This window comes from Solanum lycopersicum, chromosome 8 (assembly GCF_036512215.1).
Source record: "Solanum lycopersicum chromosome 8, SLM_r2.1".
Taxonomy (NCBI): Eukaryota; Viridiplantae; Streptophyta; class Magnoliopsida; order Solanales; family Solanaceae; genus Solanum; species Solanum lycopersicum.
The window spans coordinates 24,382,761-24,410,462 of record NC_090807.1 but is presented as its reverse complement, the minus strand read 5'-3'; the positions used below and the strand labels follow the sequence as shown (position 1 = coordinate 24,410,462).

The window sequence follows — 27,702 nt, the reverse complement described above, 5'->3', positions numbered from 1 at the left end:
ATACTACGTGTCGGTTCGTGACACCCGATCCCCTAATTCTACGTGTCGGTTCATGACACCCGATCCCCTAATCTCCTTCCATCAATTCATCAAGCCTTATCCCTTACCAAGGCATCATCAATCTCATTACTTTAGTTCATCAAGCCTTCTCCCTTACCAAGGCATCATCATTAAAAAGAGATTAGGTTTTTATCGAGATTTGGGATTAATAACTTCATCATGCTTAATATAATCACAATTATATAATCACGTTCATGCATGCATACAATTAAGCAAATAGCAGGGTTTACAATACTACCAATACATATCATTCTCTATAAAGAGTTTACTATGAAAGCATGAAAACCATAACCTACCTCCACAGAAGAATTGCGATCAACAAGCTATCTTCTCAAAATCCTTGCTATCCTCTTCGTTTCTCTCTCTCTACTCGTTCTCTTTCTTTTTTCTGTTTTCTCTTTGTTTTTTCTATTTTTCTTATTCATACCCTCTTTCTTTTACCCTAATTAACATATAATCAAGTGTAAAAGATGGCAATATTAACCCACTAATTAACTGAAGGTTACCTCTTTTAACCCCCAAGTAATTAGACTTATTAACATTAACCCACTAACCTTATAATTAAAGCAGGAATAGTCAAAAATGTCCCTTAAAACGTATAAAGAAATATGACCCGGACTGGGATTGCGCAACCTGTGACGGGCCATCGTGCCTGCGACGGTCCGTCCTGCAGGTTCGTCAGAGACTCGATTTCCTTAAGGAGTCTGTGACGGCCCGTCGTACCTACGACGGTCTGTCCTATACTTTCGTCACGACGTTCAGAGAATCGTTCCCTGTACCAAATTCTCAAGAGTTGAAGTGTTTTGAAACAGTGGATCACAACGGTTCGTCGTGCCTGTGACGGTCCGTCCTATAGGTCCGTCACAGAGTTCAGAGAGTCGATTTCAGCACCCAAATTTCAGAATTTCTAAGTGTTTTGGGATGAGACACCCTCGACGGTCCGTCGTGCCCATGACGTTCCGTCGTGGGTTCCGTCGTCTCAGCCTGTTTTTCCAGAAATAAAATCTGCTGCTCAAAATGACTAAACAGGTCGTTAAAATGTTGCACAAAATGATGAGGAGATTCGATGCTAATGATGAGCACATTAAAGAGTTAAGGAGTGATTTAGCGGGTATTGGGCAGAAAGTTGATACACATGCAATATCGATTAAGCAGATCGAGTTGCAAATGGCCCAATTATCTGCGACTATGAACAAACGGCAACCAGGCACTCATCTTAGCAACACTGTCAAAAATCTGAAAAATGATGCACACTGTATGGTAATCACTACTCGGGGTGGTAAGCAAACCATTGACCCACCTATGTCGTTTAATGAGGAAAAGGTGAGAAAGGATAATGATAAGGTGGTAGAGGGTAGTGGTGAATCAAAAGATAGCACTGGAAAAGATGCAGAAGTCCCTATAAAGGTAATTCCCATGCCTAGACCCCCCTCTTCCTCAGAGATTAGTGAAAAAGACCGAGGATGGTAAATATCGGTGTTTTATAACAATGTTGAAGCAGCTTTATATCAATGTCCCTTTGGTAGAAGCTCTATAACAAATGCTCGGTTATGCCAAGTTTATGAAAGATCCGGTTACAAAGAAAATATCGGTCACTTTCGAGGATGATGATAGAATGCAGCATTGTAGTGCTATTGCTACAAGATCTCTCGTACAAAAGAAAGAAGATCCGGGTGCGTTTACTATTCCTTGTAAAGTCGGGTCATTACATTTTGCGAAAGCATTATGTGATCTGGGGGCAAGCATAAATCTCATGCCCCTCTGGATTTTCAAGAAGTTGGGTTTGGGTGACCCAAAGCCCACTGCGATGCGGCTACTAATGGCTGATCGAAAAGTGAAAAGGCCTATAGGGATACTCCACGATGTGCTAGTAAAAGTAAAGTCATTCATATTTCCGACAGATTTTGTTATTCTTGATTGTGAAGTCGATTTTGAAGTGCCTATTATTCTTGGGAGGCCATTCCTTGCTACAGGTAGAGCCTTAGTTGATATGAAAAAGGGACAGATGGAATTTCGATTGAACAATGAAGAAGCTATTTTCAACATTTGTAGGTCCATGAGGCAGAGTGGTGAGCTCCAACGGTATCTGCTATATCCTACAAATAAAAGATGAAGAAGGATAATGACCTAAAAAGTGAAAAATGAGAGTTTATGGTTGGGGATTTGGTGCTTTTAGACAGTTCTAGGTTGCGATGTCTTCCGGGCAAGCTCAAGTCCAAATGGACTGCCCTTACTTGATTACCCAAGTATTCCCTCATGGAGCAGTTGAGTTAGAAACAAAGGAGGGAGTGCGGTTTAAGGTGAATGGAGAACGAATAACACTCTATTTTTGGCATACTGCATCGGCAAATGAAGTGATCGAGGCATACCATCTTGATGAAGTCTGAGTAATCAAGTGTCCTCAGTCGTGCCGCGACGTTAAATCAGGCGCTTGTTGGGAGGCAACCCAATACTTGTAGTTTTTCTTTTGAGTAATGGTAAAATTTTACACTAATTGGTTTTAAATTTTCAGGCATATCACCAGGAAATTCTATAGAAAATCACTCTGCAGCAGTCACTGACGGATACATTGACGGACCGTCATGCATGCGACGGACCGTCACATGAATTCCTCATGCCAGGCACGTCCTTCTGTTATCTTTAAAACTAGGGCACACGCAACGGGACCAATGACGGACCGTCTCAGTTGTGACAGACCATCGTCGGGTACTTGTCGCGTCATTAATAAAGCGTACCCGACCCGATTGGTTTTTTAAAAAATTTCTTAACATTTAAAACCCCCACCCCCTTCATTTCACCCCATTCCTTCCCTCTTCCTCCCATTTCCCTCCCTTTTCAATTTCAAAGTTCATGACCCCCTCTCTTACAACCGATCATTTTCCCAAATTCCCCAATTCCTAAAATTCACTATCTACTAGTCGGAGTCTGCTGCTGTGGTTCTTTACTTGATCACCAAGTACCTTCCTCGCTTTTTTCTCTCAAATTCTGAGGTATGTGTCTCTGATTTCTACCCATTTACCTTGCATTTTTGTTTATCAATTAGTATTAGCCTATTTCTTGTTGATGGGTTCATTCTTTAATACATATTTTGTCTGACCTAGGTTGAGAATCTTCAAAATTGCGTTGTTAAAACTCTACAAATAGGTGCTTTAGCATTGCTAGTTTACTAGGTATTTGGGTTAGACAAATGTAGGTTAAAACACTAACAATTCCATTTGGGTCATAGGGGATGAATGGGGCATCCCAAGTTCTATCACTGAATGATAGAACGAGACCCCGATGACGGACCGTCATTGGGTCCGTTCCAACATCCTTAACACCCCACTGTCCAATTTTCTCCAAGTGTCCACCAACGGACACATGCGACGGACCGTCATTCCCATGACGGTCCGTCCTACACAACCGTTCTGGTTGTCAGAAACCCTGTTCCTAAGGGTCTCTCACTTTTTCTAAGTTTCCTCCAACAGACACATGCGACGGACTGTCATTCCCACGACGGTCTGTCCTGCACAACTATTCTGGTTGTCAGAGACCCAGTTCCTAAGGGTCTCTCACTTTTTCTAAGTGTCCTCCAACGGACACATGCGACGGGCTGTCATTCCCACGACGGTCCATCCTGCACATACCGTCACGACGGTAAGAGACCCTATTCCTAAGGGTCTCTCACTTTTTCTAAGTGTCCTCCAATGGACATATATGACGGACCGTCATACCCTCGACGGTCCATCCTGCATAATCGTCATGACAGTCAAAATCACAACGGTCCGTACTGCATATACCTTCACACTTGTCAGAGACTTTGCTTTAGGGTTCTCCACATAAACATAGTTTAAGTAAGACATGACGGACCACATGACGGTCCGTCGTACTCACGACAAGCCGTCACCTGGTCCGTCGTGTTTCACTGTTACTATAGAAATGTCAATACATCTTAACTCTTTTATTTATTTTGTGTCGTTTTGCTTGTCTTGTTTGCTCCTTCTAGTACTAATAATGATTCTTTACAGGTACTATCTATTATGGACCCAAAACAAGATCGAGTCTACCTACGCGGGCGATCGAAGTCTGTCGCCCCGTCTGCCCACCTAGTTATTGGCTCTAATGATGAGCGTGACCCTGAGTACATGCCCCCAGGCACTTCCAGCCCATCCCGAGTTGCACGTGCTGCCAGAGCCACACTGTCACGCCCCCTTTTCGTAAAAAATAGGTTTTTGTGCACGACATAACAACTCTTTTGGGATTTCGAGTTTAGAGTCGCCACCTAACGAATAAGGCGTGTTAGGTCACCTATCTAACCTAACTAAGTCTAACTAAGGTCATCGAGCCAGAGATTAGGGTAAGGGTTCAAATTACCTCTAGGGGAAGGTGTTAGGCATCCCTCGAGGTCCACAAATTTGGGTCCCGGCCGTCTCTCATGCAATCTAAGTGGGGATTACAAGTAGCAATCAAGGTCACTTCATTATTATTTATTAATATGCTTGCTAAGTGATAACAAGTATAAAACAATTAAGAATATTTTGTTATTTTTTTATTAATTTAGATATGCAAGGCTAGGTGATAGCAATAAATAAACAATAAAATTTATTTTTTATTTAAGCATATGAGACTATGTTAAAAACAAAATTGGCAAATATTAAGCAATTAATATGTGCGAAAGTAAAGTTTTGAAAATTGAGCAAATTTTGAATATGAATTTTTTTAAAAAAAATGTTTGTTTCTTTATGGGGATGATGCCACGATATTGTTGCTCGCGCTCCTCCACCATAGAAACAATTTTGATTTGAGGTCGGTCTTAAAAAAAAACAATAGTTTATATTTTTGAAAATGATTTAACAGATTTAGTTTGCATATAGGCACATAAACATTTACATATAAATACACATAATTTCTTTTGAAATTCATGGGTAGGTGGTACTTTTGGGGACGCGTCGGTTTATTTTAAAAATTGGAACTAGATCTCATAGTTCCTTTGACTTTCCCACTAACGATAGGTTAGGAGATAGTGCTTATAATTTATTTCAAAAAATAAACAATGTCATAATCAATCCAAAGTTTTAGAGGATGATTGAACAATGACTTTTTTTAAAAAAAAAATATTGCAAAACTTTGTAAGAAGAAAAAGAGAAAAAAATAGAACATTAATGTAGTAAATTTATAAAATGCAAAGATTTTTCTATGAAATATTCAAAAGCCAAGTAGTTTGTTAAATGCATGAAATGATTTATTATCACTATTATTTTAAGAAAACAACATATTGCATCATAAAATGCGGAAATCCTCAAGAGGACAAATAAGATTACTAATTAAATAATATTAACTAATTTTAGGAGGAGGGCACAAATTGCACAACAAATTTTATTTTTATTATGGATATGCAAAAAGTTATTTACAAGCCTATAGACATGATTTCTAGGTGTTAACAAAAAAACGGAGTAACACATATATGCATGATTTTATAAATCTAAATGATATGAACAATTTAATCCTTAGGCATGGTTTCTACGTGACAAGACAATGCTAAAAAGTTATAACATTTTTTAAACATCTAATCAGCCTACTAAATTATTACGATTTGATTTTAACATTCAAAAATTAATAGAATCTAGTTTTTTTAAAAAACTTATTAACAAAGCGTCAAGCATGTTGAAAATTAGTTATTGCAACATCTACAAATAATAATTCTAGGTGGTTAAATAAAAACCTATAGGCATGATTTCTAACTTTTAAAAAAATTACAATGAATAAGTAGCATGTAAATCCCCTTCCCTTAGACGATCCCCCAAATAAATTTATATTTGAGAGCTTTAGAGTTATACAAATAAATAAAATAAGAAAAAAAAATATAGATCCAAATAAACAAATAAATCTTTCTTCATGGCTAATCTTCAACTTGAACTTCAAGTTTGAAACCTGTCAAAGTAATCAAATAACTACACAAGTAATCACATTTATTAGTCAAGAAGAGACAATATGCCAACTGTGTAACAACTTATACATAACAAAAGAATAGAACAATGAGCTAACACAAATGTACGAATACAAAAAATAAAGTAAAGTCTAATTCCGAATACTAACCGGTTACATAGATTAGTAATGGTAGCAATGAAAAAACAAGTTGATCCAAACTTTACTCAAACAAAAGCAAAATAGCAATAGGAGCTGTTGGTTTTGATCCGTCTTTGAGTTTCGCCGGATTTCGTTGTCGTTCTTGCCGGAATATATGGTCAACCCTGTCACTGCTGGGGCTGATTGGAGTTGTTGGATTTGATCTGCTGCTGGTACGTCTGAGCGACTGCCTTCGCCGGAAAATAGAGAGGAAGAGCGAGTTGTTGTCTCGCTAGTTGCTGGCTGCAAAAGGAGAAGAAAAGAAAGGAGAAAAAGAAGGGGAAGACAGAAGGGGAAATGGGAGAGGAAAGGGGGAAGAGGGAGGCGGAGAAACGGAGAAGAAGAAGAGGAGCGATGGGAGAAGGGGAGAGGGAGGCGGCTGGTGGCTGGAGCTTCTGTCCTTCTTCCTTCGCTGGTGCCTAGCAGCTCGCCTGAGTGCTGTCAGTGATGGGAAAAGGAAAGCGGAGAAGAAAGGAAGAGAGGAAGAGATGGACGGAGAAGAGGAGTCGAGGAGAGGAAAGAGAGGTCGCCGGAGAAGAGAAAGAGGTGGGGAAGGGGAAGACAAAATGGAGGAGGCTCTGCCAGGGAGAGGGGAGGGTGAAGAATGAATGATTTTTAGGGATTAGGCTCTACTTTAGATTAGGATAGGTGGATTAAATATGGACCATTGATTTAATACGAGATGAAGGGTTAGGATTCGATCTAGGATTTAATTATTTAAACGGACGGATGAGATTAATAGATGAGGTCTTGAAATTAGATTTGAAAAGATATGGAATGACCAAAATTGCAATAGAAAATGGCTAGAATTGAAATAAAATGGTGGTTACAATTGAAATAAAATTGAAATTGGATAGGCTAGAATTTAAATAATCTTAAGGAAAGTGTAAGAATTACTATTTAATTAAAATACTACATATATTAAAATATTTTTATAATATTAAAAATCATTTAGATTTTGAAACATTTGAAATTCGTTAATAATTTTAAAATGTTTTAGTAATATTTACGATAATTTTATAAAGTAAAACATACTAAAATATATAATTTTCAAGCAAAGTCGACTAAAAATTCTAAAATTTAAAATATGTATTTAATCAAATATTATTCCTAAAAATGGTCAAAGGTCGGTCAAAATTGGGTGTCAACACACACCAAAAAAGGTGGCGTCCAGCGTAGTCACTACCTCCAAGTCTGATGAGGAGCGCACACTGACCGACACACCTTCTGGGTCAGCTACTAATGAAGAAAGAGTGTCTGGCTCCTTAGTAGTTTTGTAGTCGGAGGAAGCCTCCGGATATGCTGAGGTCCCTGCACCCACAACTGCTGCACAGTCTTCCTCGTCTGACAGTTTGGAATCCACACCCGATTCACCGACTCGTGCTTTCACCCTGGTTGCCGATCATCCCAACCGGTGGTGTGTCAGCGGGCAGTATTAAATCTATTCCGACGCAAAGTTTCTGAATGACAAAGGAGTCATGACACAACACTTACATTGAAGCGGCGGGTCCTTACGGGATATCTCCCGACTATGCCAGAGATCCACAATCTCTTCACTAGACATCGACTGGAGTGGACAGCGCGTTTGTTGGCCAGTTATAGTCAAGAATTGGTCCAAGAGTTCTACGCCTCTTACGTGGCTACTCTCATATCACAGACTGATAGGCGGACTGTCCCCGCCAAACAGGTCCCAATGGAGCATGTCCGAGTACTTGGCATTCAGGTTGATATCTCCCTTCCTGCCATCCGTCGGTATCTATACGGAGAGGATGTTGATGCCAATCGGACCCCTCTCACCGCCGAGTTTGACTACCAGTGGCAAATTGTCAAAGATGGCCAATTCCTGCGTGAGCCATCGCTGAGAGAGACCACCAAGAGGTGGATGGACCTGAACTTGTCTGTTCACGGCGAAGTTTTTATGGTTGATTGTCCGCTACTGCCTTTCCCCCACAACCGCTGATAATATAGTCACATGGGATCGTGCAGTACTAATGACGGCGATGATAGCCGGGTTTGAGGTAGACTTTGCTTGGCTTCTATAGGCAGTCATGCACGAGAGGGATTTTAAGGTCACAACTACTTACCCTTTCCCGTGCATGATATCTTCTCTATGCAGGTTGCGCAGGTGTGCCTATATAGCATGTTGATCAGCTCAAGACCCCGCTGGGCACTGTTGATATCGGCCTCATCAGGGATGAGGATAATGAGTTGGCTCCACGCAGAGGGCCCCGTCCGAAGTTGCCTCCACTTGGTGACAATCTGGCTGATACGGTAGCACAAGCCCGCACGGCTACGCAGGCAGCTTCCAATGACACTACCCCGGTCGAGTCAATCCCGGGTAGTAGCACTACCCCGAGCCCTCTCACTCAGCCCCTTTCCCCGCTCTAGTCCCGCTTGCTAGGGTTCAGAAATTAGAGGCACAGATGGCTACACTTCTGCATCACATCCAGCCTTGGATACAGAGGTCTATTATTGAGGTAGAAGAGATCTTGGAACGGAGAATGGTTCAGCACACATAGCGGAAGATAGCTGAGGTTCATCAGCGCTTGGACGCTTTTGAGTTGTGGGTGCTAGCCCGGCCAGCCCCTCAGGTGGATGTGTCGACTCTTCAGGCTGCGGTCGACAGTCTACGCGTAGACATCGATATGATCTTAGAGGCTAGGGTGCCTGAGTGTGAAGCTTTTCTTGGTATGTACTTTCACCTAGAGAGGAGTGAAATTAAGGTGGAGGTGTTTATCGATCTCAAGCAAGGCAATATGAGTGTTGCAGAGTAATTTTTGAAATTCTCAACTTTGTCTAGGTATTTCCCTTCTCTTGTGTCCAATCCAAGAGATGAAATGAGTCGTTTTGTGATGGAGGTAGCCGGCTTAGTGGTGGAAGAATGTTGTACCGCTATGTTGCATGATGATATGACCCTAGCTAGACTCATTGTGTATGCACAATCAATTGAAGAGTCTAAGCTTAGGAGGATGACTAGAAGTTTAAAAAGGAGTGGTGCTAGTGATCAAGAGCAAACTAGGTTTAAGAAGAAGGTTCAATCTCAAGGAGAATCTAGGAGTGCTAAGTTCAAGGTTGACAAAGGAGGTGGTTCCAAGGATGGCAAGCCTACTTGTGCAAATTGTGGCAAGAAACATTGTAGTGAGTGTCTATTGGGTACCGGTAGTTGCTTTTGTTGTGGTAAAGATGGGCACAAAGTGAGAGATTGTCCTATGATTGCTTCTAGAGGTAAAGAGGGTAAGAAAGTTGCTCCTAGTGTTCCAAAAGATGATGCTTCAACTAAGAGGCATTTCTATGCACTCCGTTCTAGAGTGGAGAATCCGAATGAGATGGAGAGTGATGATGATGTTGGTAAGTTCTCTTTCTTTTGTTAAGATATGAGTTCCTTCTAAGTGGGAGAGTATGGTTTGTAGATAGGATAGAAGTCCTTGAATTTGTTACTTGTGCATGGTGTTTAGAAGTTTGGTTGAAATTGAATTTTATTAACTTCTTGCATTATGTGTTTTATGAAGCATTCATTTAACTGTAAGAGGTGTTTATATGGTGTTACTTTGCATATTAGCATGTTTATATCATGAATTGCTTATAATGTGGATTTTTGAGAAAAAAAAAGCTTAAAAATTCACTGTTTCCTTAAAAACTGCATACTGCCATATTTTTGGGAAAATGACTAATTGATTTGTTTGACTAAAAATATTTTAATGTGGTTAGAACTAATGTATATAAGTAGGGTATTGAGTATAAAATGAGTTTTTACTATTTGCATTGAAGAATGTGAGTTTAGTAGCATAATGAGTTATAGAATTGATTTCTAGTTTCTTGTTGTGTTGTGAATCTCTTGACTATGTGAATTGATGTTTTCTTGTGATTCTGTGTTGTATGGAATGGTTATTATCTTTTATATTGAGTCTCTAATCTTGGAAGTGTTCGGAGTGTAGCAAATGTCATTCAAGGACGAATGTTTTTCAAGTAGGGGAGATTGTAAGACCCCGAAGATGACCTAGGTTAACTAGAGCCTAACATGTTGTTATTATGTTCTAAGGTCCTAATTATGTCTAAAATATAGTATATAGGCATTAGCTAAAGTATTAGGTGTGTTGGAAGTCAAACGTTAAAGAACGACTAAGACATTTGACGACTAAGTCACCTAAATGTCTAAAATGTTGTTCTATGTGTTTATGTGCATTTAATTGTGTTTTAAGGTTCTTAATTGAGTTAATAAAGCATGTATAGGCAGTGGTTAAAGTTTCGTGAAGTTTGGAGGTCAAACGACCAAGAACATCCAAGGTGTTCCAAAGATATGCATTGAGTCGACCTTGTAAGTCTAGGCGTGTTTCGTCAAGTTTTACGTGTTTGTTTCGTATTTGGGTTGGATACATCCAGGAAATTATCCTCAAGGACCATCTCAGGGTCCTTGAGGAAGGACCCAAAACTGTTGGCATGGCAGTCCCATGTAGACCCCAAACGACGGAGCAGTCAACGGCCAGTCGTGGCTGTGACGCCCCGTCAAAGGGTATAGTCGATGGGTACTTAACCATGGGAGGTAAAGGAAGCTTGGCAAGACACTGTAGTCAACAACGAAGGGTTGTGACGCCCCATCGTGGCTGTGATGGCCAGTCAAGGGCTGGCGTCCATGCAACTGCCTTCCTGCGCAGGTTTGCTGCCAAGTTAGGGACGAATTGGTAAATTCACCCCACTTTTAAATAAAGTCATGGAAGGTTTATTAAGGGTTATTTGGGTATTTTAATTAAGTATATAAAGGGTAATCACATGGAAGACCTCATTCTTCAAAATCATAAACCCAAAAAACTTTGAAAATATACCAAAACATCCATTGAAGTCCTGCTTGAAGAGGAAGCTTGGTGAGGGGTTTTTGTGTCTAAATTCTTCATCAAAGTGAAGAATTGTCATCCTTGAGGTATGTCTTTTGATCCTTGAAACTCGTTTCATCAAGGAGCCCAACTCTCAACATGTTTTTCAAAGTTTTCTAAAGTGAATTGTACAATTTCATGATTCTACAATGGGTTCTTGCATAAATGATTTGTAAACATTGAATTATGATCTAATTGATATTGTATTTATGATTTCAATCTAAATTACCTATGAACCCATGAATTTGGATGAACCCCTAGTTTTTTACTATAATGTGGGTTACTTAATATTAAGTTAATATTAATGAATTATCATGTAGTTTCTTATGGGATTTCTAATGATAAAAGAATTATATTCAATTGTTATCTTATTGACCCTAGATTGTTAAACCTAGATTGAATTGATACAAATTTCATTAGATTTTATGATTATTGCTTGAATTGTTGGTTATGGCCTTGGGTAAGGGCCTTGTGATGTTGAATTGGATGATTTAGCATTGAATTGAAGTGTGAATAAGGGAATGAAGGTATGCTACCCAGATTTCTTTGATTTGATTTTAGTTATACTTCGATTATACTGTGATTGGTATGGTCCACTTATGGTGGCGGTGTTATATGTTTTACTTGCAATTGACGTGGCTTTCTCGGTGTTACTTTATGCAATATTATGAGCATGGACTTATTGGAAACTACTTGAAGTTATGTGGCTATTTGTGTAGTTTGATTATGTGAAGCATGACATTATCTGTCTACATGTGAAATTATATAGTCATATATGTTTTCTTCTAGTTATGTTTCCTTAAGTGATCATGTTAGACTATGACTTTGACATTATGATTATAGTGTTAGGTTAATTCTTGGCTATACCTAATTTACTTTATGAGTCTATGTGGAGTATATTAATGATGTTATGATGACATATAGGATGACTTGAAGATGTTAGGTTGTTTTAGAGGTGTTTCTAGAATGACTTGTATTATGTCTTAAAAGTGAAGTATGTGATGTCTTGTCTTGATTGACTTGTATATCTTGATTATAGTGTTAGGTTAAGTCTTGGATATACCTAATTGACTTTATGAATCCATGTGAAGTATATTAATGATGTTATGATGATATATAGGATGACTTGAATATGTTAGGTTGTTTTAGAGGTGTTTCTAGAATGACTTGTATTATGTGTTAAAAGTGAAGTCTGTGATGTCTTGTATTGATTGACTTGTATATCTTGCTTGATGTATATATGATTATGAATATGTCATGTCTTGAATATATGAATGATATGTGATCTTTATAGACGATATGAGAGTCTATTATGTGATAACCTTGACTTAAAGAGTAAGGTTAAAATTGATTGAAGTGTAAGTCGTAACGGTATCCTTCAAAGTAAAGGAGTGATGAACTTAAGGTTAGTTTGCTGGAATGGCATCATACTAATCCTTAGGAAAGTCAACATGAGCTCCTTGTCACCATTGTGAGGTAGCCTTAGTGGACCTTCCTTGGTAGGGTAAATGTGATTGGGTTATGAACTTGTTATAGAAACCTTTTATGTCAACCTAATGTATAAATTACTCTATGAGAATGAAGGCTAGAACCGAGTGAGTATGGTAAGGGAAAGTAGTTCTAGTTAAGTATGAGACTAGAATACAAAGTATGCCCTTCATATTCCTTAACCATGTGCCTAAATGGGACGTGTCCAAGTTCTACCATTGGCAAGTAGAACAACCTCATCGGAGTAGGATAGAACTCCGGATTCCATGTCTTCCTATCATGGTCTATTAGGTTATTGCCTATTCTCATCATATAGAATACCTATTAGCATTTAAGGAGTTTAGGTGTTGGTATAGGACGCTATCTAGACATTGCACAATAGACTTTGAAGATGTTATGTGGATTTCCTAGGTCTTGTCTAAGACCATTATTTGAATGTCCTTTATGTGATGTATAAGTCTTAATGATCTAATGAACTAATGACTTCTGTTAAGGAGTATGTAAATAAATAAGTACCTAATCTAAAGTGACTTAAGGATTCCTTAGCTAAAGTGTGGAGAGGCATAAGGGATGATCTTTTCATTTCTTATCTTTGGAAGTCTTGAGGATGACTCTAGTTAGGGAAGTTGGTTGATTTTGTGGAAATGATCTAAGCCTTAGGTAGTTTTAAGGATTATTTAGGTAATCTTGAAGATGTCACTATGGATGTTATCTTCTTGATTTACTTAAGTTTTTTATAGCCTTAGGAAAGAGAATGTCATATCATCTATGTGTTGGTGATTTATGTGAGCATGATTCTATCTTAGGGAGTCTATAGGATCTCTTAAGGGTGTGTGTAAGGGATTGTAATGGCGGTTGCTTAACAACTCACTCAAGTGAGACTTAGAGTTCATCTTTGGTAGAAGAATCTTACCTTGATGTTTATGATTGCTTTGTAATTATGTATATGACTCATTATAGGTAATCTTAAGGGTCATTTAGACACATCTAAAGAGGATGTATGGGCAGTCTCTCTTTGTGTGACTTAAGTGAATCTTAGGATGACGTTAAGTGAGGAAATTACATGCTAAAAGTATTTATAGATTGATTAATGATATTATTATGATTATAATATGATTTTTTAATGAAAAGATGCATATTTCCAATAAAGTCCATTTTCATTATTTTTATGCATATAGCCATACTTAGTATATGTGGATTGTACTAACTCCATGTTTTTATCTATCTATATAGTTCTTGGTAGGTGAGGAGCTTTGAGAAGTGAAGACTTGGACTTAGAAGATCATTCAAGAGAATTTGAAGTATGTCCTCACTTGACTCGAGGGCATATATGTGTCTTTTATGTTTTCATTCAAAGTATTGTAATAGACTAAGTATTTCTATATTCATATTTTGATGTATGGGCCGTGTCCCAGGTATTCTTATGTCTTAAGATGATGAGATTGAGACTTAGTATTTCCTATTACTTTTATATGAAAGAGATTTTGAAGACTATATTATATTTTGTAAAAAGTCTTAATTCCGCACTGCTTTTCACTATGTATATGGAATAAAATAATATGAAGAGGCTTATATAAGAACTCCAAGAGTTAGACGACGCCGGTCGCAATCCGAGATTGTACCCTAAACTTCTAGGGTGTGGTTTCGGGTTGTGACACAACCCTTTTTCTTCAGAAACGCAACTACAAAATCAAGTTGATTGAATATAAGTTTCGAGCAATTGAGTAGTAGCGATCATTCTTGTGTCTTATATAATTGTGTAAACATTAAAAGTAATAAATTTAGTGGACATCAAGAATTACTGATAATAGTTGATGACTTTACTTTTTTAGCATGATACTTGTAAAGACTATTGTTTATCTATTGTGAGAAGGATGACATAAGTTCAGTTAGACCATCACCGACAATGTTAAAACCTTTGAATGAATATTGTTATTTCTTCACATCAAATTGGTGACTTTTATCTCTTCCTCTTTCGCTTTCCCCCCTGCCTTTTGCGATTGAGGAAGATACTAAAGCAGTAGTGTTTTCTTTTACTAATTATAGATAGTGATCGAGAAATTATTTTTTTCAACCTCCTACACTTCAAAGGTTGTGAAATCTTCTTGTATATATGGACATCAATTTATATGTCATTTCATTAAAATATTTTTCTTTAACACGACTAATAAAATATTCATGTGTTGCTCACGTCATTCACATTGACAAGATGAGCATTTGATGTTAGATAAGGAAGAAACATGAGTAAAAGATTGAGTTGTTGCCACAAATGAAGTTCCTTGTGATATTTATCTATAAGGCTAATTAAAAAAAGGTTGAGAGTTTACAACTGATTATTATAAAATAATAAAGGTAGCAATTTATACTTATGTCGACACAAATGAACATTTTTGTTGCCAAAGTTGTACTTTTTGTTGACACAAATGAATCTTCTGTTGCCACATAGTAATCTTCTGTTTTAATATAGGGAAATTTAGCTAGTTAGTAAAAAAATCAACTTATTTAGTGATAATATCCATACTTTAATAATATTAGTAAACATGTCAAAAATGTCAATATTTTAAAAATAAATAATTATTCTGATATTATTAATATTTTCTCTCTCATTATTTATACTTTTCTCTCTCTCTCATAGATTACACATTTTCCATATTTATGTAATTGGAGAGATATTAATGTCATTTTAATCTTTCTCTCTCTCTTCTTAAACTTATCAATTTCTTTCTCTTACTTTCTTCCTAATCAAATCTCCAGATTTTTCTCCCTTTTCTTACTCTTCTTTTCAATTTCTCTCTCTACATTCTTCCAAATCAATTTCACCGATTTTCTATTCAATATATTAATATTTTCTATTATTCTCATTTAATTTCGTTGCAAGATTTGAAGATTAACATTGATTTGGGTATTATGTTTTTCAGATTTCATATTTATTTATTTACTGATTTTAGTATTTTCTTTTAATTTTTTTTGTTCTGTTGTTGTTCTTAAAATATTTTTTAGGGTTTGAGACTACATAATTCTCTCTTCAATGGACGTTTTCAAGAGAGTTATTAGAGGTATTGGACAAAATAATCAAAGTTCTTCCGATTTCCCATCATTTATTTTTTTTCACTCAAGAATTAAACAACAATGTAGGTTCCGCTTCTAAATCTAAGGAGGATATACGATGGGGAAAAATGCCTGAATCCGTCGATGTGCAAAATCCCACACAAATTCATAACCATGAAGTTGAAGAAGACCAATTTGTTGGAGAAGAGGTTTTTTTTTTGCATGTTTAGTTTAATTTGTTTAGTAATTTTTAAGATTCAAAAAATTTATGTTACAATGCGTTTGGAAGTATATATGGAATATTTATTATGTTATAGTTAGTATTTATTATTGTATTTCATATATTTATTGTATTTTGTGTTCTGTTTTTTTTGTGTGTGTGTTAGTTATGTCAATGTAACACATTATATGAGTTTGATTGTGTATATTTCATAGTTTTAATGTTTTTTTTGTATTCATAGATTTGAAAGTGTGTATTGAATTTTGTTGTTGTTTTAGTCAGTATGTGTTTTTGTATTTCATTGTTTTATTGTATTTTGTATCCATAAATTTGGAATTGTATTTCATATATTTAATTCATTTTGTATCCTTTTTTTTGTGATAGTTATATCAATGTACCATAGTTAGTATTTATTTTTGTATTTCATAGTTTTATTGTTTTTTGTATTCATAAATTTGGAAGTATATATTGAATATTGATACTGTTTTAGTCAGTATGTATTTTTACAATTAATAGTTGTATTCATTCAAAAATTATATTGCATTGTTTCTGAACTTGATATCTTTTTCTAATTTGTATTTATTCTAAAGTTATGTCAACTAGTTATGCATTTTATTTAAGAATGGGTACACCAAATATTCAATTATTTCTTTTCAATTTTATATTTCATTCACTTTTTCATCATACTAATTTTTTGTATTTTATATATTATTATAAAAAATTCTAAATAAAAACTAGAATAAATAGAAATACAAATAAAATACATATTTAAATGAATACATACAAGATTTTTGAAGAAAAAAATAACTATATAGGAAAAAACATATGAATACAAATATATTTCTTAAATGACTATATAAGATACATTCGGCATACCTATTGGAATGACTACAAACTAAAAGAAAACTATAGTAAATATAAAAAGAATATATTGTGGAATGAAAATAATTTTAAAAAGGTAAAAATTCTGGAGAAAAAAAGAGAACAAAGTTTAAATTTTATTTGAAAATGTTACTAATGAGTAAATTAAGAGATCCTTACTTTTTTTTTTTGAAATATTCTCTCCCTTGATTTTCTTCTTTTTGTTATTAAATAATTATATTCTTTAAATAAAAACAAATAATAAAAACATAAATAAGATACATAACAAACTAAAATTTGACATTTTTACTAAATATTGAAAGTGTTGCTAATGAGCCATCTTAAATGTTAAAATATTGACATTTTGGAAAATTTCCCTGATATATGGGTAACATGTTACTATAGATGATCATTCTGTTGCTCTAACACATAGGTTACATGTTCCAACATATCACTAATATGTTGCAACATAAGACACATCTTTCAACAAATGAAATATATGTTGGACTACTAAACAAGACTATTTCTACAATCATACGAAACTAAGAACAAAAGCAACAAAAATGACTCTTCATCGAAGAACAACAATACATATGTATTTCCTCAAAATTAGGATTTTGTTTTGAGTTTGTCAATTTTCTTTCAAAACAAAAATAATAGGTATCATTATTTAATTTTTACATCTATAAAACGATTTCTTATTCATTAACCCATGAAAAGTACTTCTTATCAAAAGTGTGTTATTCCAAATTATAAAATCTTTCAAAAAAATTGACTTACACGTTTTAAATCGAACACAACCTTCATTTGAGAAAGAGAGAGCGATGACGGGAGATGAGGAGGAAGAGATTAGGGAGAATATTCGTTGATGCAGTTGAATTTTCTAAAGAAGAAGAAGAAAAAGAAGAACAGAACGTCGGAGAAGAAGAAAAAGAAGAGAGAAAATTCTAGTTCTTTTTAATGGTTTGGATAAAACAAAAGTAGTTGAAAAATATAGTATCTTTGGTTGTACTTTGAAGTTTGTTCAATTCACAAGGGTGATTGAGGTGCGTGCTACAACATCTAAGTTTCACACAAGGAAGAAAAATTAAGAAGTTTTAAAAATGTTAATTTTATTCCAAATTAACTCAATCATATTTTTAAATGAATTTAACCCTTTAATTCACATCATTTATTTAATTTCTCATGTCATGTAAATATATTTGAAATCTATAGCAATTATTAAATAAGTTAAACGAGAGCAAGCAATGTCTGCAACAGGGAGTTCCAGTTTGCCGGAACCGGAGTCCTACCGGCATCTCGTCAAGGAGGTATTTTGAGTCAATACTTTAACAGGTCAGTTTTGATGTAGTTGGGTGGAATTCCTAATGGGTATATTTATGGCACCATAGGTGAGAAGTCACGAGGTTGCTATAGCTGAGCTCAGTAACCTTCCTGATTCTAGGGTATGTTCTTTTTAATTTCTGGAATTCTGCACTTACTTGATTTTCTTTTAGTTCTGCTTGATTTTGTAGTTCAATAATACTATATAGGGTTTTACCCTGGGATATTATTGAAGAGTCTTCAAAGTAGGCTAAGGCTGGCTGCACATTAACTCCAAGCCTGAAACTACCTAAAAATTCATCTCTTTAGGGAATGAGTGAGGTGGCCTCTAAGATGTAGAAGAAATTCAGTGGAGGGAGGGAGGGAGGCCATATCAGTAGGGAAGTGGAGCTGCTTCCTAGATGTATCTCATAGGTTAGGAGAAGTCAGAGTTGAGAGTAATTTGTCAATGACTTGTCGATTACTTGTCACAGAAGTGATCAATTGGGGAAAAGAATCGTGAATCACTACTCACTAGGCTAAAAGAAGGAGATAAATTATACACGATTCTTTTATAAGATGGCAAATGCTTGCTCAGTCCCAAATAAATGATTCAGAACAATTTAAAATTTACAATTTATTTAAACTAGTAAATCCTAAGTTAAGATATATACATATGCAGAGTAAAACATTGAAACTGGAATTATTTCTAATCTCAATTACATTGATAGGTTTGACATTGATAGGCAATGCTGTAAGATGAGAAGGATAAAAGAAAAGGAATGGTCCAGTACTATGCTGTCAAGAGGCTGTAAACAAGAACATAGGTGAAATGTCACTTGTGGACGGATTTCTTAAGTCAATCTGGATTATAGGGAAACATTTGCAAAACATTCTAGATTGGAAGAAGAGGTGGATGCAATAAAGAGTTCTGTTGGGAGATAAGGCACCGGGATCTGATACTTTTACGATGGCACTTTTCCACCATTGTTGGGAAGCATTGAGTATACTTTCTACTCATTTATACTAACCAAAAGAAGACCGGAGCACAGGACAGAGAGGGTATAAAACCTACTTTTTAATAGGAAACATGTACCACGGTTATCGCCAAGGTACTATCAGTGAGATTGAAGTTTGTTGTTGGCTAGTCAATCTACACATTTAAATATATTTGATTAAAGTCAATTATTGGATAGTTGACATCCACATTGTAGAATATTTGATTTAAGTCTGTTGTCGGCTAGTTAGTTTCCATGTTTCAGAATATTTTTGTAGAAAAATATGGAAGATCCTTGTTGATTATTGATATTTAATGAGTAATGACTGAGTGTAGAACCAAAACGTGGTATGTAAGCCCAATGGTAGTAAGGACTTACAAATATGAAGATTAAGATTGCTTGATGCACTTACTTGACAATTTGGATTTGGGGGATGAGGGTTCTCAGTAATTTATGGAATCCATAGTCCTTTTTTTGGTAGTACTAGCGATATAAGGTAGGTCTCCGTTAATCTTGTTGTCATTCACTTTGGTGTGGTTTAGATCGATAAATGGAAGAAATTGGAGCTAGTGGATTTGGGGTTTTAGAGCGTGACATTGGATCGATTCCTTGATATTGCAATTCACAAGTGTTGACCATCTGAAATATTTGGATTGTGGTTATATATGAGAAAATCTTCAGAAAATTAGTCTAAGAATAGCCATTCAAGACCTGAATGAGTAGATATGTGTGAATTAAAGCAAAAGACCTATGGTTCCACAAGAATGATAGATGGCGATCATATAATAGACCAATTATTAGTACTCTCTCTATGCGTGTAATCCGATCACATTAGAATGTAAATGAAGTGTTATGAATCAGCGTTGCATGTCAAAAGCGGTTGAAAAGATCTAAGGACATGTTATAATGCTGTGGATTGGCAGTACTGTTTTCTCTACTTGACATTCATATTAGGGCACACACAACTATAGCAAGTTCGAGGGAATGAAGGCAGCATTAGGAGTGCCTGCTATGTGTTTTTGGATGAAATAGAATGATATTAACAGGGGATAAGTCAAGGTCATCAAAAGAGCTTAAGAGTTGAGAGATATGAAAAAAGATGGCTTTTGTCTAATTTGTATTGTTGGTTTAAAGGTGAAGGGGTTTCTAATTCAAATCCAGATTTCAGTTCCTTTTTCGAAGTGGAAATTCATGTGAAAATAATGAAGCTAAACTGGAGAATACATGGAGGATTTCATGATCTGAAAGCACTGTGATAGAGAGAGAGAATTTGGAAATTTACAGTTTCATTGAACAGAATGAATTATCTTACAAAATTTTCCAGCTACTCTGTATTTATACAATTACATAATTGAATAGAAAATATCTGGCTACTAAGTATATTATCACACTAACTAACATACAGCTCACACACACATGTTAATCTACACAGCTCAACTTGCAAGTTGGCATTCTAACTAACTGTTAATATTCTATTTTAACTAACTGCTGATATCAGCACAAGTTATGCCAGTCTCAACACTCCCCCTCAAATTGGTAGGTGCAAAGATACTGATGTGGTGTGTCTGTATCAATCCCTGCTAAATTTCTTCCCTTGTGAAGTGATAGTCTATCTCTATGTGTTTTGTCCACTCATGATATACTGGATTTGCAATGCTGCTATCTGCAAAGCTGCCTTACTATCAAAATATAAATAACAGGCTTATTTCTGTCTTCTTTCTGTCTGCTCCCAATTCTTTGAACAATCCAATTAACCATACCAATATGAACATGTTGAAGCCATGCTTTTGTACTCTGATTTAGCAAAGCTCCTCGAGACTGTGTTTTGTTTCTTTGACTTCCATGATATAAGAGATTTTTCATGCTTCACCAGGAATTCTATTACTAACTTTCTGGTGTTAGGGCATGATGCCTAATCAACATCACAATATGTTGTCAATGTGTTATCACCATCACTACTCATCCCATTCGAGGTTCTCTCGTCATGTAGAACCACTCTTATCCCAATGAGATTTCTTGGGTTGTTGCATGAACTGATTAAGAGTCTGAACAACAAATGCAATATCTAGCCTAGTTAGTGTCAAGTACAACAGCTTTCCAATCAATTTTTGGTATTTTCTCTTATCTGCCAAAAGATCATCATCCTTAGTTCTTGTGAGTTCATCAAGTTCCTTTGTTGTGAACTTTTGATTGAACTCTAAACCAGTGTTATTAAAGACGAAAAACGCAAAAAAACTCTAAGGTCCGTGGGGGTTTAAGCTCAAAGTGCAAATAAAGCGTGGGCTTTAATTAGAAAAGGCACAAAGGGAGAAAAAAATTACAAATATATATATATATATATATATATATATATATATATATATATATATATATATATATATGTTTAGTCCAAAACTAATAATTATAAACATTATATATGACAATGCTATTGCATTTTTTTTAGTTATAAAGTGAAATATCAATTGTTTCGTGTTAATTCTTCATAAGAGGCTCATTGTAAAGGAAAAGTTTGTCTTAGAACCTTGATGACGACACTGAAGCGCACATAAAGCGAGGCGAACCGCTCAACATGTTTTGAGCCTCGCTTCGGGGCTTAGGTGCGCTTAAAGCGCACCTTTGATACACTGCTCTAAAGGTGTCCAAGCTGGTTTAAAACCACTCAAGCCCAACTCTTCTATCAATTCCAAAGCATATTTATCTGGTTCATTAAGATGCCTTTGTGTGATCTAGAGAATGCTATTTCCAAAAAGAACTTCAACTTCCAAGATCTTTCATTTTGAAGGCGTGTTGTAAGTCTCTTTTAGTTGACTGAATGAGTTCCCTATTGTTGCTTGTGATCAACATATCATCCACATAAACTAGGATAACAACAATATCTTCTCCAAGCCTTTTTGTGAACAAAGAGTAGTCCAAATAGCTTTGAGTAAAGCCAAATTGAATAATGCAGTAGTCAGCTTTTTATTCCATTCCCTACTTGCTTGTTTCAATCCATACAAGGATTTGACAAGTCTACAGACCATGTCAGATTGCTCCCCCTGGCTTGCAAAGCCTCGTGGGAGGTGCATGTATACTTCATCATGCAAATCACCCTGCAAAAAAACATTATGGACATCCATTTACTCACAGAAGCAGCTATAGACATAACAGGTCTAACAGTGACAATCTTTATCACAGGGGCTCATGGTAGTCCAGTCCTTCAAGTTGATTATAACCTTTTGCCACCAGCCTAACCTTTATACCTCTTCACCTCACCATAATCATGGTATTTGATTTTGAAAACCCACACTTGCAACCAATTGGAACCTTCCCTGGAGGCAATGAGGGAATGACATAAATCAAAGCAATCAGCATTAACAAATTTACTTCCATTATCTGACATAATTATCTTGACCTTAGCATTGAGCTGAGTATGAATCATTTGGAGAAATTGTCTTAGCATTACAACAGTCTTCAACTTTAGTAAAAAAACAAGTGATTCTGGAATGATCATCAGCAATAGTGAGCTTGATTTTATTGCCATCAAAAGTTGGTACATGATAGGGACCCGATACATCAATGTTCAACAAATCAAAGACAATCTATTGAATGACAATCTAGTGTGGTTAGCTAATGGTCAAACAGAGATCAAGTATCTGAGCATTGCAAGTTATGAAGAGGAGGCAAACAAAAAATTTCTCTAATTATTTTGCTAGGTGTGTGTCCCAGTCTTCTGTGCCATAAATCCACACCTATGTTGTCAGTTTTGGTGTACAACCCTTTGTCAGATGGATTGTGCTTGTGTGAGTTTCTGGAGCAAGCATATAAAGTCCATCTCATTCCCTACCAATCCCCCTGACTTGTCTGGTGGCGAGGTCCTGTAACACACAAAAATTAGGAAGAAATAGGACAGAGCAATTTAACTCTTTAGTGATCTTAGAAAATAATAGTAAATTGTATTTGAAGTGAGCTATACTCAGCACATTATTAATAACTCCATCAATATCTATCTGGCAAGAACCAACATGTGAAACTGCAGTCACATTACCATTTGGCAGATGTACCTTCCTAGGCACATTAGAAGAAACGGTGGATGTGTGTGTTAGTAAATCTAAGTCATAGGTCATATGATTGGTAGCTCCGGTGTCCACAATCCATTCCTGAGAACTAGTATTAACTGTACAAGCATGGGCAATACCTGCCATACTTGCTGAGCATGCTGATGTGGTGTCCTTGTCTGGCATCTTTAAGAGCTGATCATACTGAGATGGAGTGAGTTGAGGCATCTGCGTGTGTGGTCTCCCCTTTTTGTGGACCTTGCCCATTTCCATCATCCAGTTGCCAGGAAAACAACATTGTGAGCAGTTGCTGAATCAAATCTTCCTCTTGAACCTAAACTAAAATTAGCAGGATAGCCCACAATTTTATAGCATTTAGCTTTATTCTGCCCTTTTTTCTTGCAAAAATCACATATCAGGTTCCGTTTTTTCTTTGGCTTTGAAGAGGAAATCCATGAATCACTCATCAAGGCAGTCATCCCTGTCATCTCAGTAGTGGGAACAATACTAACAATTGCCCTTTGGTCGTTCTTTTTCAACTAACATCGAGCAAGCCTTGTTCACATATGGGACAGAAGTCATCATAAGAATTTGAGCACGAGCTGGTTCGTAAGTTTCATTCAAGTCCATAAAAAACTGAAGAATCTTTTGGTATTGCATGAAATCGATGATATCATGAGATTTCTAACAAGCACATTCTGGAATAGGTGCTAGGGAATCAAACTCAGCCCAATCAACTCTCAATTTCGAAAAATAAGTAGCTATTGAATTCAGTACATTGAGTACCTTGAGCTGCAGTTGCAATCTCTCTGTGGATCTAGAAAATTCTCGAGTAACCTACCTTATCAAATCGCTCTTTTAGATCGCCCCATACAACTACTGCACTCGAGGCATACACAATACCTGTGAGGGGATCCTTAGAAACAAAGTTCATAAGCCATGACCATACGATGGCGTTGCAGCGTTCCCAAAGATCCTCTAATTTGCTCCAAAGTTAGCCTTCTTACATGCTCTTGGACCTAAAATCGCAATTCACATTCCCCCAACTCCAGATAAAGTAGTTTTTAGATCCCAATAGCTGTAAAGAGATCAACACTACTCCAGAGGTGTTTGTCGAGTGAAGAAAGAGAGGATGATTGTGAGTCAGTTTTTTCGGCAGCTCATTGTCAAGTCCCATTTCTGATATACTGGAAATCCTCGCTGAATGTAAATATAGAATCGAGACTGTATTAATAGCCTAATAGCTCTGATACCATGTGAAAACAATGAAGCTAAACTGGAGAATCCATGGAGGATTTCATGATCTGCAACAGTGTGATAGAGAGGGAGAATTGGGAAAATTTACTGTTTCATTGAAGAGAATGAAATATCTTACAGAATGTTTTAGCTACTCTTAGTGTTATCGAATGCGACAAGCGCAAAAAAGCTCTAATCTATGGGGGGCTTTAAGCGCAAAGTGCAAATAAAGTGTGGGCTTTAACGATAAAAGGCGCAATGAGAGAAAAGAATAAAGTATATATGTTTACTTCACGACCAATAATTATAAACATGAATGACAAATATATGACCAGATAAATTGAAAAAAACTTATGATAAAGTGAAATATCAATTATTTAGCTTCACTTCATCATAAGAGGCTCTTGCCAAGAGGCTCACTGGCAAGGAAATGTTTGCCTTAGAACCTTGATGACGACACTAAATGGCACATAAAGCGAGGTGAAGCGCTCAACGCGTTATGAGCCTCGCTTCAGGGCTTAAGCGTGCTGAAAGCGCACCTTTGATAACACTGGCTACTCTGTATTTATATAATTACATAATTGAAGAGAAAATATCTAGCAGCTAACTATATTATCACACTAACTAACATGCAGCTCACGCACGTGTTAATCTACACAGCTTAACTTGCAAGTTGGCATTCTAACTAACTGCTGATATCAGCTCAAGTTATGCCAGTCTCAACAATTCAGATTTCAGATATTGATAATCACAATAATTTTAAAGTTGCTGTGCACCTGTAATGTCAAGTTTTTTTCAATTGCTTGTGCATTCTTGAAGTAGTGATTTATACTTCAATGTTTAGCTTATTTTCGAGAGTGGTGAGGTAAAGAGAAGGTATATAGTGAGAAAAGAAAAGAAATCAAGGAGAACTATATCTTTGATAAAGTTGTCAGAAAATCTCAAATGCAGCATCTGCCTATCTCCATCAAGTGAGATTGATTAGGGAATTCCTTAATGCAGATGTAGAAATGTCGTTGAAAATAAGTTTTTTGTCCTTGCTTTTCATAAAAAAGAAAAGAAAAGAAAAAGTTCATTCCCCTTTGCTCATCTTTAGTATCTTCTCTTACGATCTGTCAACTACTCTTCCACTGGAAAGATCCATCGGTGCTAGTTTGAAAACTATTATGATCCTCACAAAAATGAGTGGATCATATCATTTTTTGGGGCTAGTCTTAATTCCTATGGAAGGCATAAAGAAGGTGCACAATAGTGATAGCTCCTATTACTGATGAAAGGAGTTGAGAAAATTTAGCAAAGCTTCTACGTCACATACACTCAAGCATGGTACACCAACAACAAAAACATACCCAGTGAAATCCCATCAGTGAGGTCTAGGGAGGATAGAACGTACGCAAACCTAACCTTACCTAAAGCAAAGAGAACATGACACAATTTCTATCTGATTCTATATCTTGGTCCACTTTTCCTCTAAGTTGCATGAAATCTACACTTCCGGTGCAGCACCCGTGTTGACATGACATGGTTGTGGGATCTGTACCAGATATGGTCAATCTATTTTGCGGTAATTTGACCAAAATGGACTGTTATGTTTGATACAATAACAATGATCTCTAAATAAAAGGCAAAAGCTAGGGTAAATCATATATATCTTTTTCATCGTTAAAAGATATTTATATTAAAAAGCTTGCAACCAGAAGGTGCTCTAATGATATTTACAGATTAACATCACTGTCTGGATGGTACTTTTCAACAGATGAGCAAATTGTGTTCAACTGGTGATTGATGAAATATATAATCCTCCTTTTCCCTGTCTGCTATGGTCTTACATTCCGCTGTCCCTACACATTAAATCTACTTTGATAATTGAATGGATGGCTTAGAATATGTGTAGGCTGCTTAGCAGTTTTATTCAATCACCTTCCAGTTCCCTCTTGGGATTCTCATAAAAGATAAAGGAGGCTATGGTGGGGTGGTGTCAGTATTTTGTCCAGTCTTTATCCTATGAAATGGAAGTCTTTACATGGTGGCATGAACAACTAAAGTAGTTTTGAGTTTTTAATACCTTGATTCTTTCAACTATCACCAGTTGAACTGATGACTTGCTTGATCTATTTTTTTGTATTTTCCTCTTAAATTAGAAGCACGTTGTGCATGTATGATTAAGGTATTAATGTTGATATATGATATACCTTTGTGATAATATGATTCAAGTTTGAATTAATTTACGAGGATTTACTTTGTTACTTCATCACCAGGCTGTCTACCAGAGAAATGGCAATCTATTCTTCCGTACAACTGCTGAGAAAGCAACAATGTCAGAACAAAGTAAAATATTCTATCTGTGCATGGATTCAAACAGTTTTTGTACTGATCACTTTTTCTGTATGTTGTTTTTATCTTTGTTGTCTTTTTCTTTTGGACAGAACAAGTGGACATGGTCAAATCTAAGTTACAAAAATTAAGCTCCTAACGAGTCAACAAGTTCCATTCAGCTTAAGAGGTTGGAAAGAGGTAAAGAGTGAATCTCAATTACTTGTTAGGTTATAAGCAACTTTACAGACTATATACCTGTTGAAGTTGGTATTACCAAAGTGTTTTTGACTTTAAAGTATTGGTATTACCATATTGTTATTGCTAGATTTGATTATTTTTAATTTCAATGTGCTACATGAAATTACGTACTTGTGTAATTTTATAAGTAGTCAGATTTGCAAGTTTGGGTCCATCAGACCCGAACTGTCCGCTTCTCGTTGTATGAATGCAAGTGAGATTCGGAGAGTTGTTATTGGATTGAAGAGCACGTTAACAGAGAGGGTTAACTATTTTGACTGAAGACTTATTATATAATCTGAATTAAATTTAATGTTATTGACATATTTATTATTTATATATTGATTTAAGTTATGTAATCTATCTGCAGAGTGATTCTTTTGCTTAATTTCTCTAAAGTAGGCATTTGGCCGTTGATATCATATCACGATATGGTATCGTGAGATAGAATCAGTGTTGGACGTGTAATTTTATGCTGATTTTATGTCATGATTGATTCCATATTATGAGTTGTGATACCATATTCTCCAAAAATCATGATATGGAATCATATGGGAATACCATATCATGATTTGAGTTATTGTAATACAAAAATTGATCCATGACTTTATAATTTGTTAAAACAACTCCACATTTATATCTATTAACCATTTATTTTTCACATGTAAATAAAGTTTATAATCACGTTATTATTTTTAAAAATTTGTTATTTTCATCGACATAAAATTTATTATTCCCACTAAACATATAGTCACTTTAGCTCACACTTCACGAGTTCGTGAAAGGTGTTTCATTTTTGCTCAAATTATTATACGATTTTATGATTTTTTGTTTGTTTGATAATATTGAATAAACAATTGGGACTATTTTAATAGATTTAGAACTCATGAGTAATGGTTTTTTTTTTATGATTATGAGAAAAAATATAC

The 27,702-nt window shown here is 35.9% G+C and overlaps 1 protein-coding gene across 1 annotated transcript; it reads left to right on the top strand.

Moving 5' to 3' along the window:
- The first annotated feature begins 17,556 nt into the window (after positions 1 to 17,556).
- LOC101267429 (uncharacterized) lies at positions 17,557 to 27,475 on the top strand. The gene is made up of 6 exons (XM_010326584.4): positions 17,557 to 17,696; positions 17,866 to 17,960; positions 18,042 to 18,095; positions 26,479 to 26,548; positions 26,647 to 26,734; positions 27,144 to 27,475. The coding sequence occupies exons 2-5, from the start codon at positions 17,898 to 17,900 to the stop codon at positions 26,691 to 26,693; spliced, it is 234 nt and encodes a 77-aa protein (XP_010324886.1). The 5' UTR covers positions 17,557 to 17,696; positions 17,866 to 17,897; the 3' UTR covers positions 26,694 to 26,734; positions 27,144 to 27,475.
- Positions 27,476 to 27,702: the final 227 nt, after the last annotated feature.

Excerpts from the sequence above, each read along its gene's own strand:
- LOC101267429 (XM_010326584.4), top strand. The coding sequence starts at position 17,898 with ATGTCTGCAACAGGGAGTTCCAGTTTGCCGGAACCGGAGTCCTACCGG. Across the intron at positions 17,961-18,041 it reads ACCGGCATCTCGTCAAGGAG|GTGAGAAGTCACGAGGTTGC; the intron begins GTATTTTGAGTC and ends ATGGCACCATAG. Across the intron at positions 18,096-26,478 it reads GTAACCTTCCTGATTCTAGG|GCTGTCTACCAGAGAAATGG; the intron begins GTATGTTCTTTT and ends CTTCATCACCAG.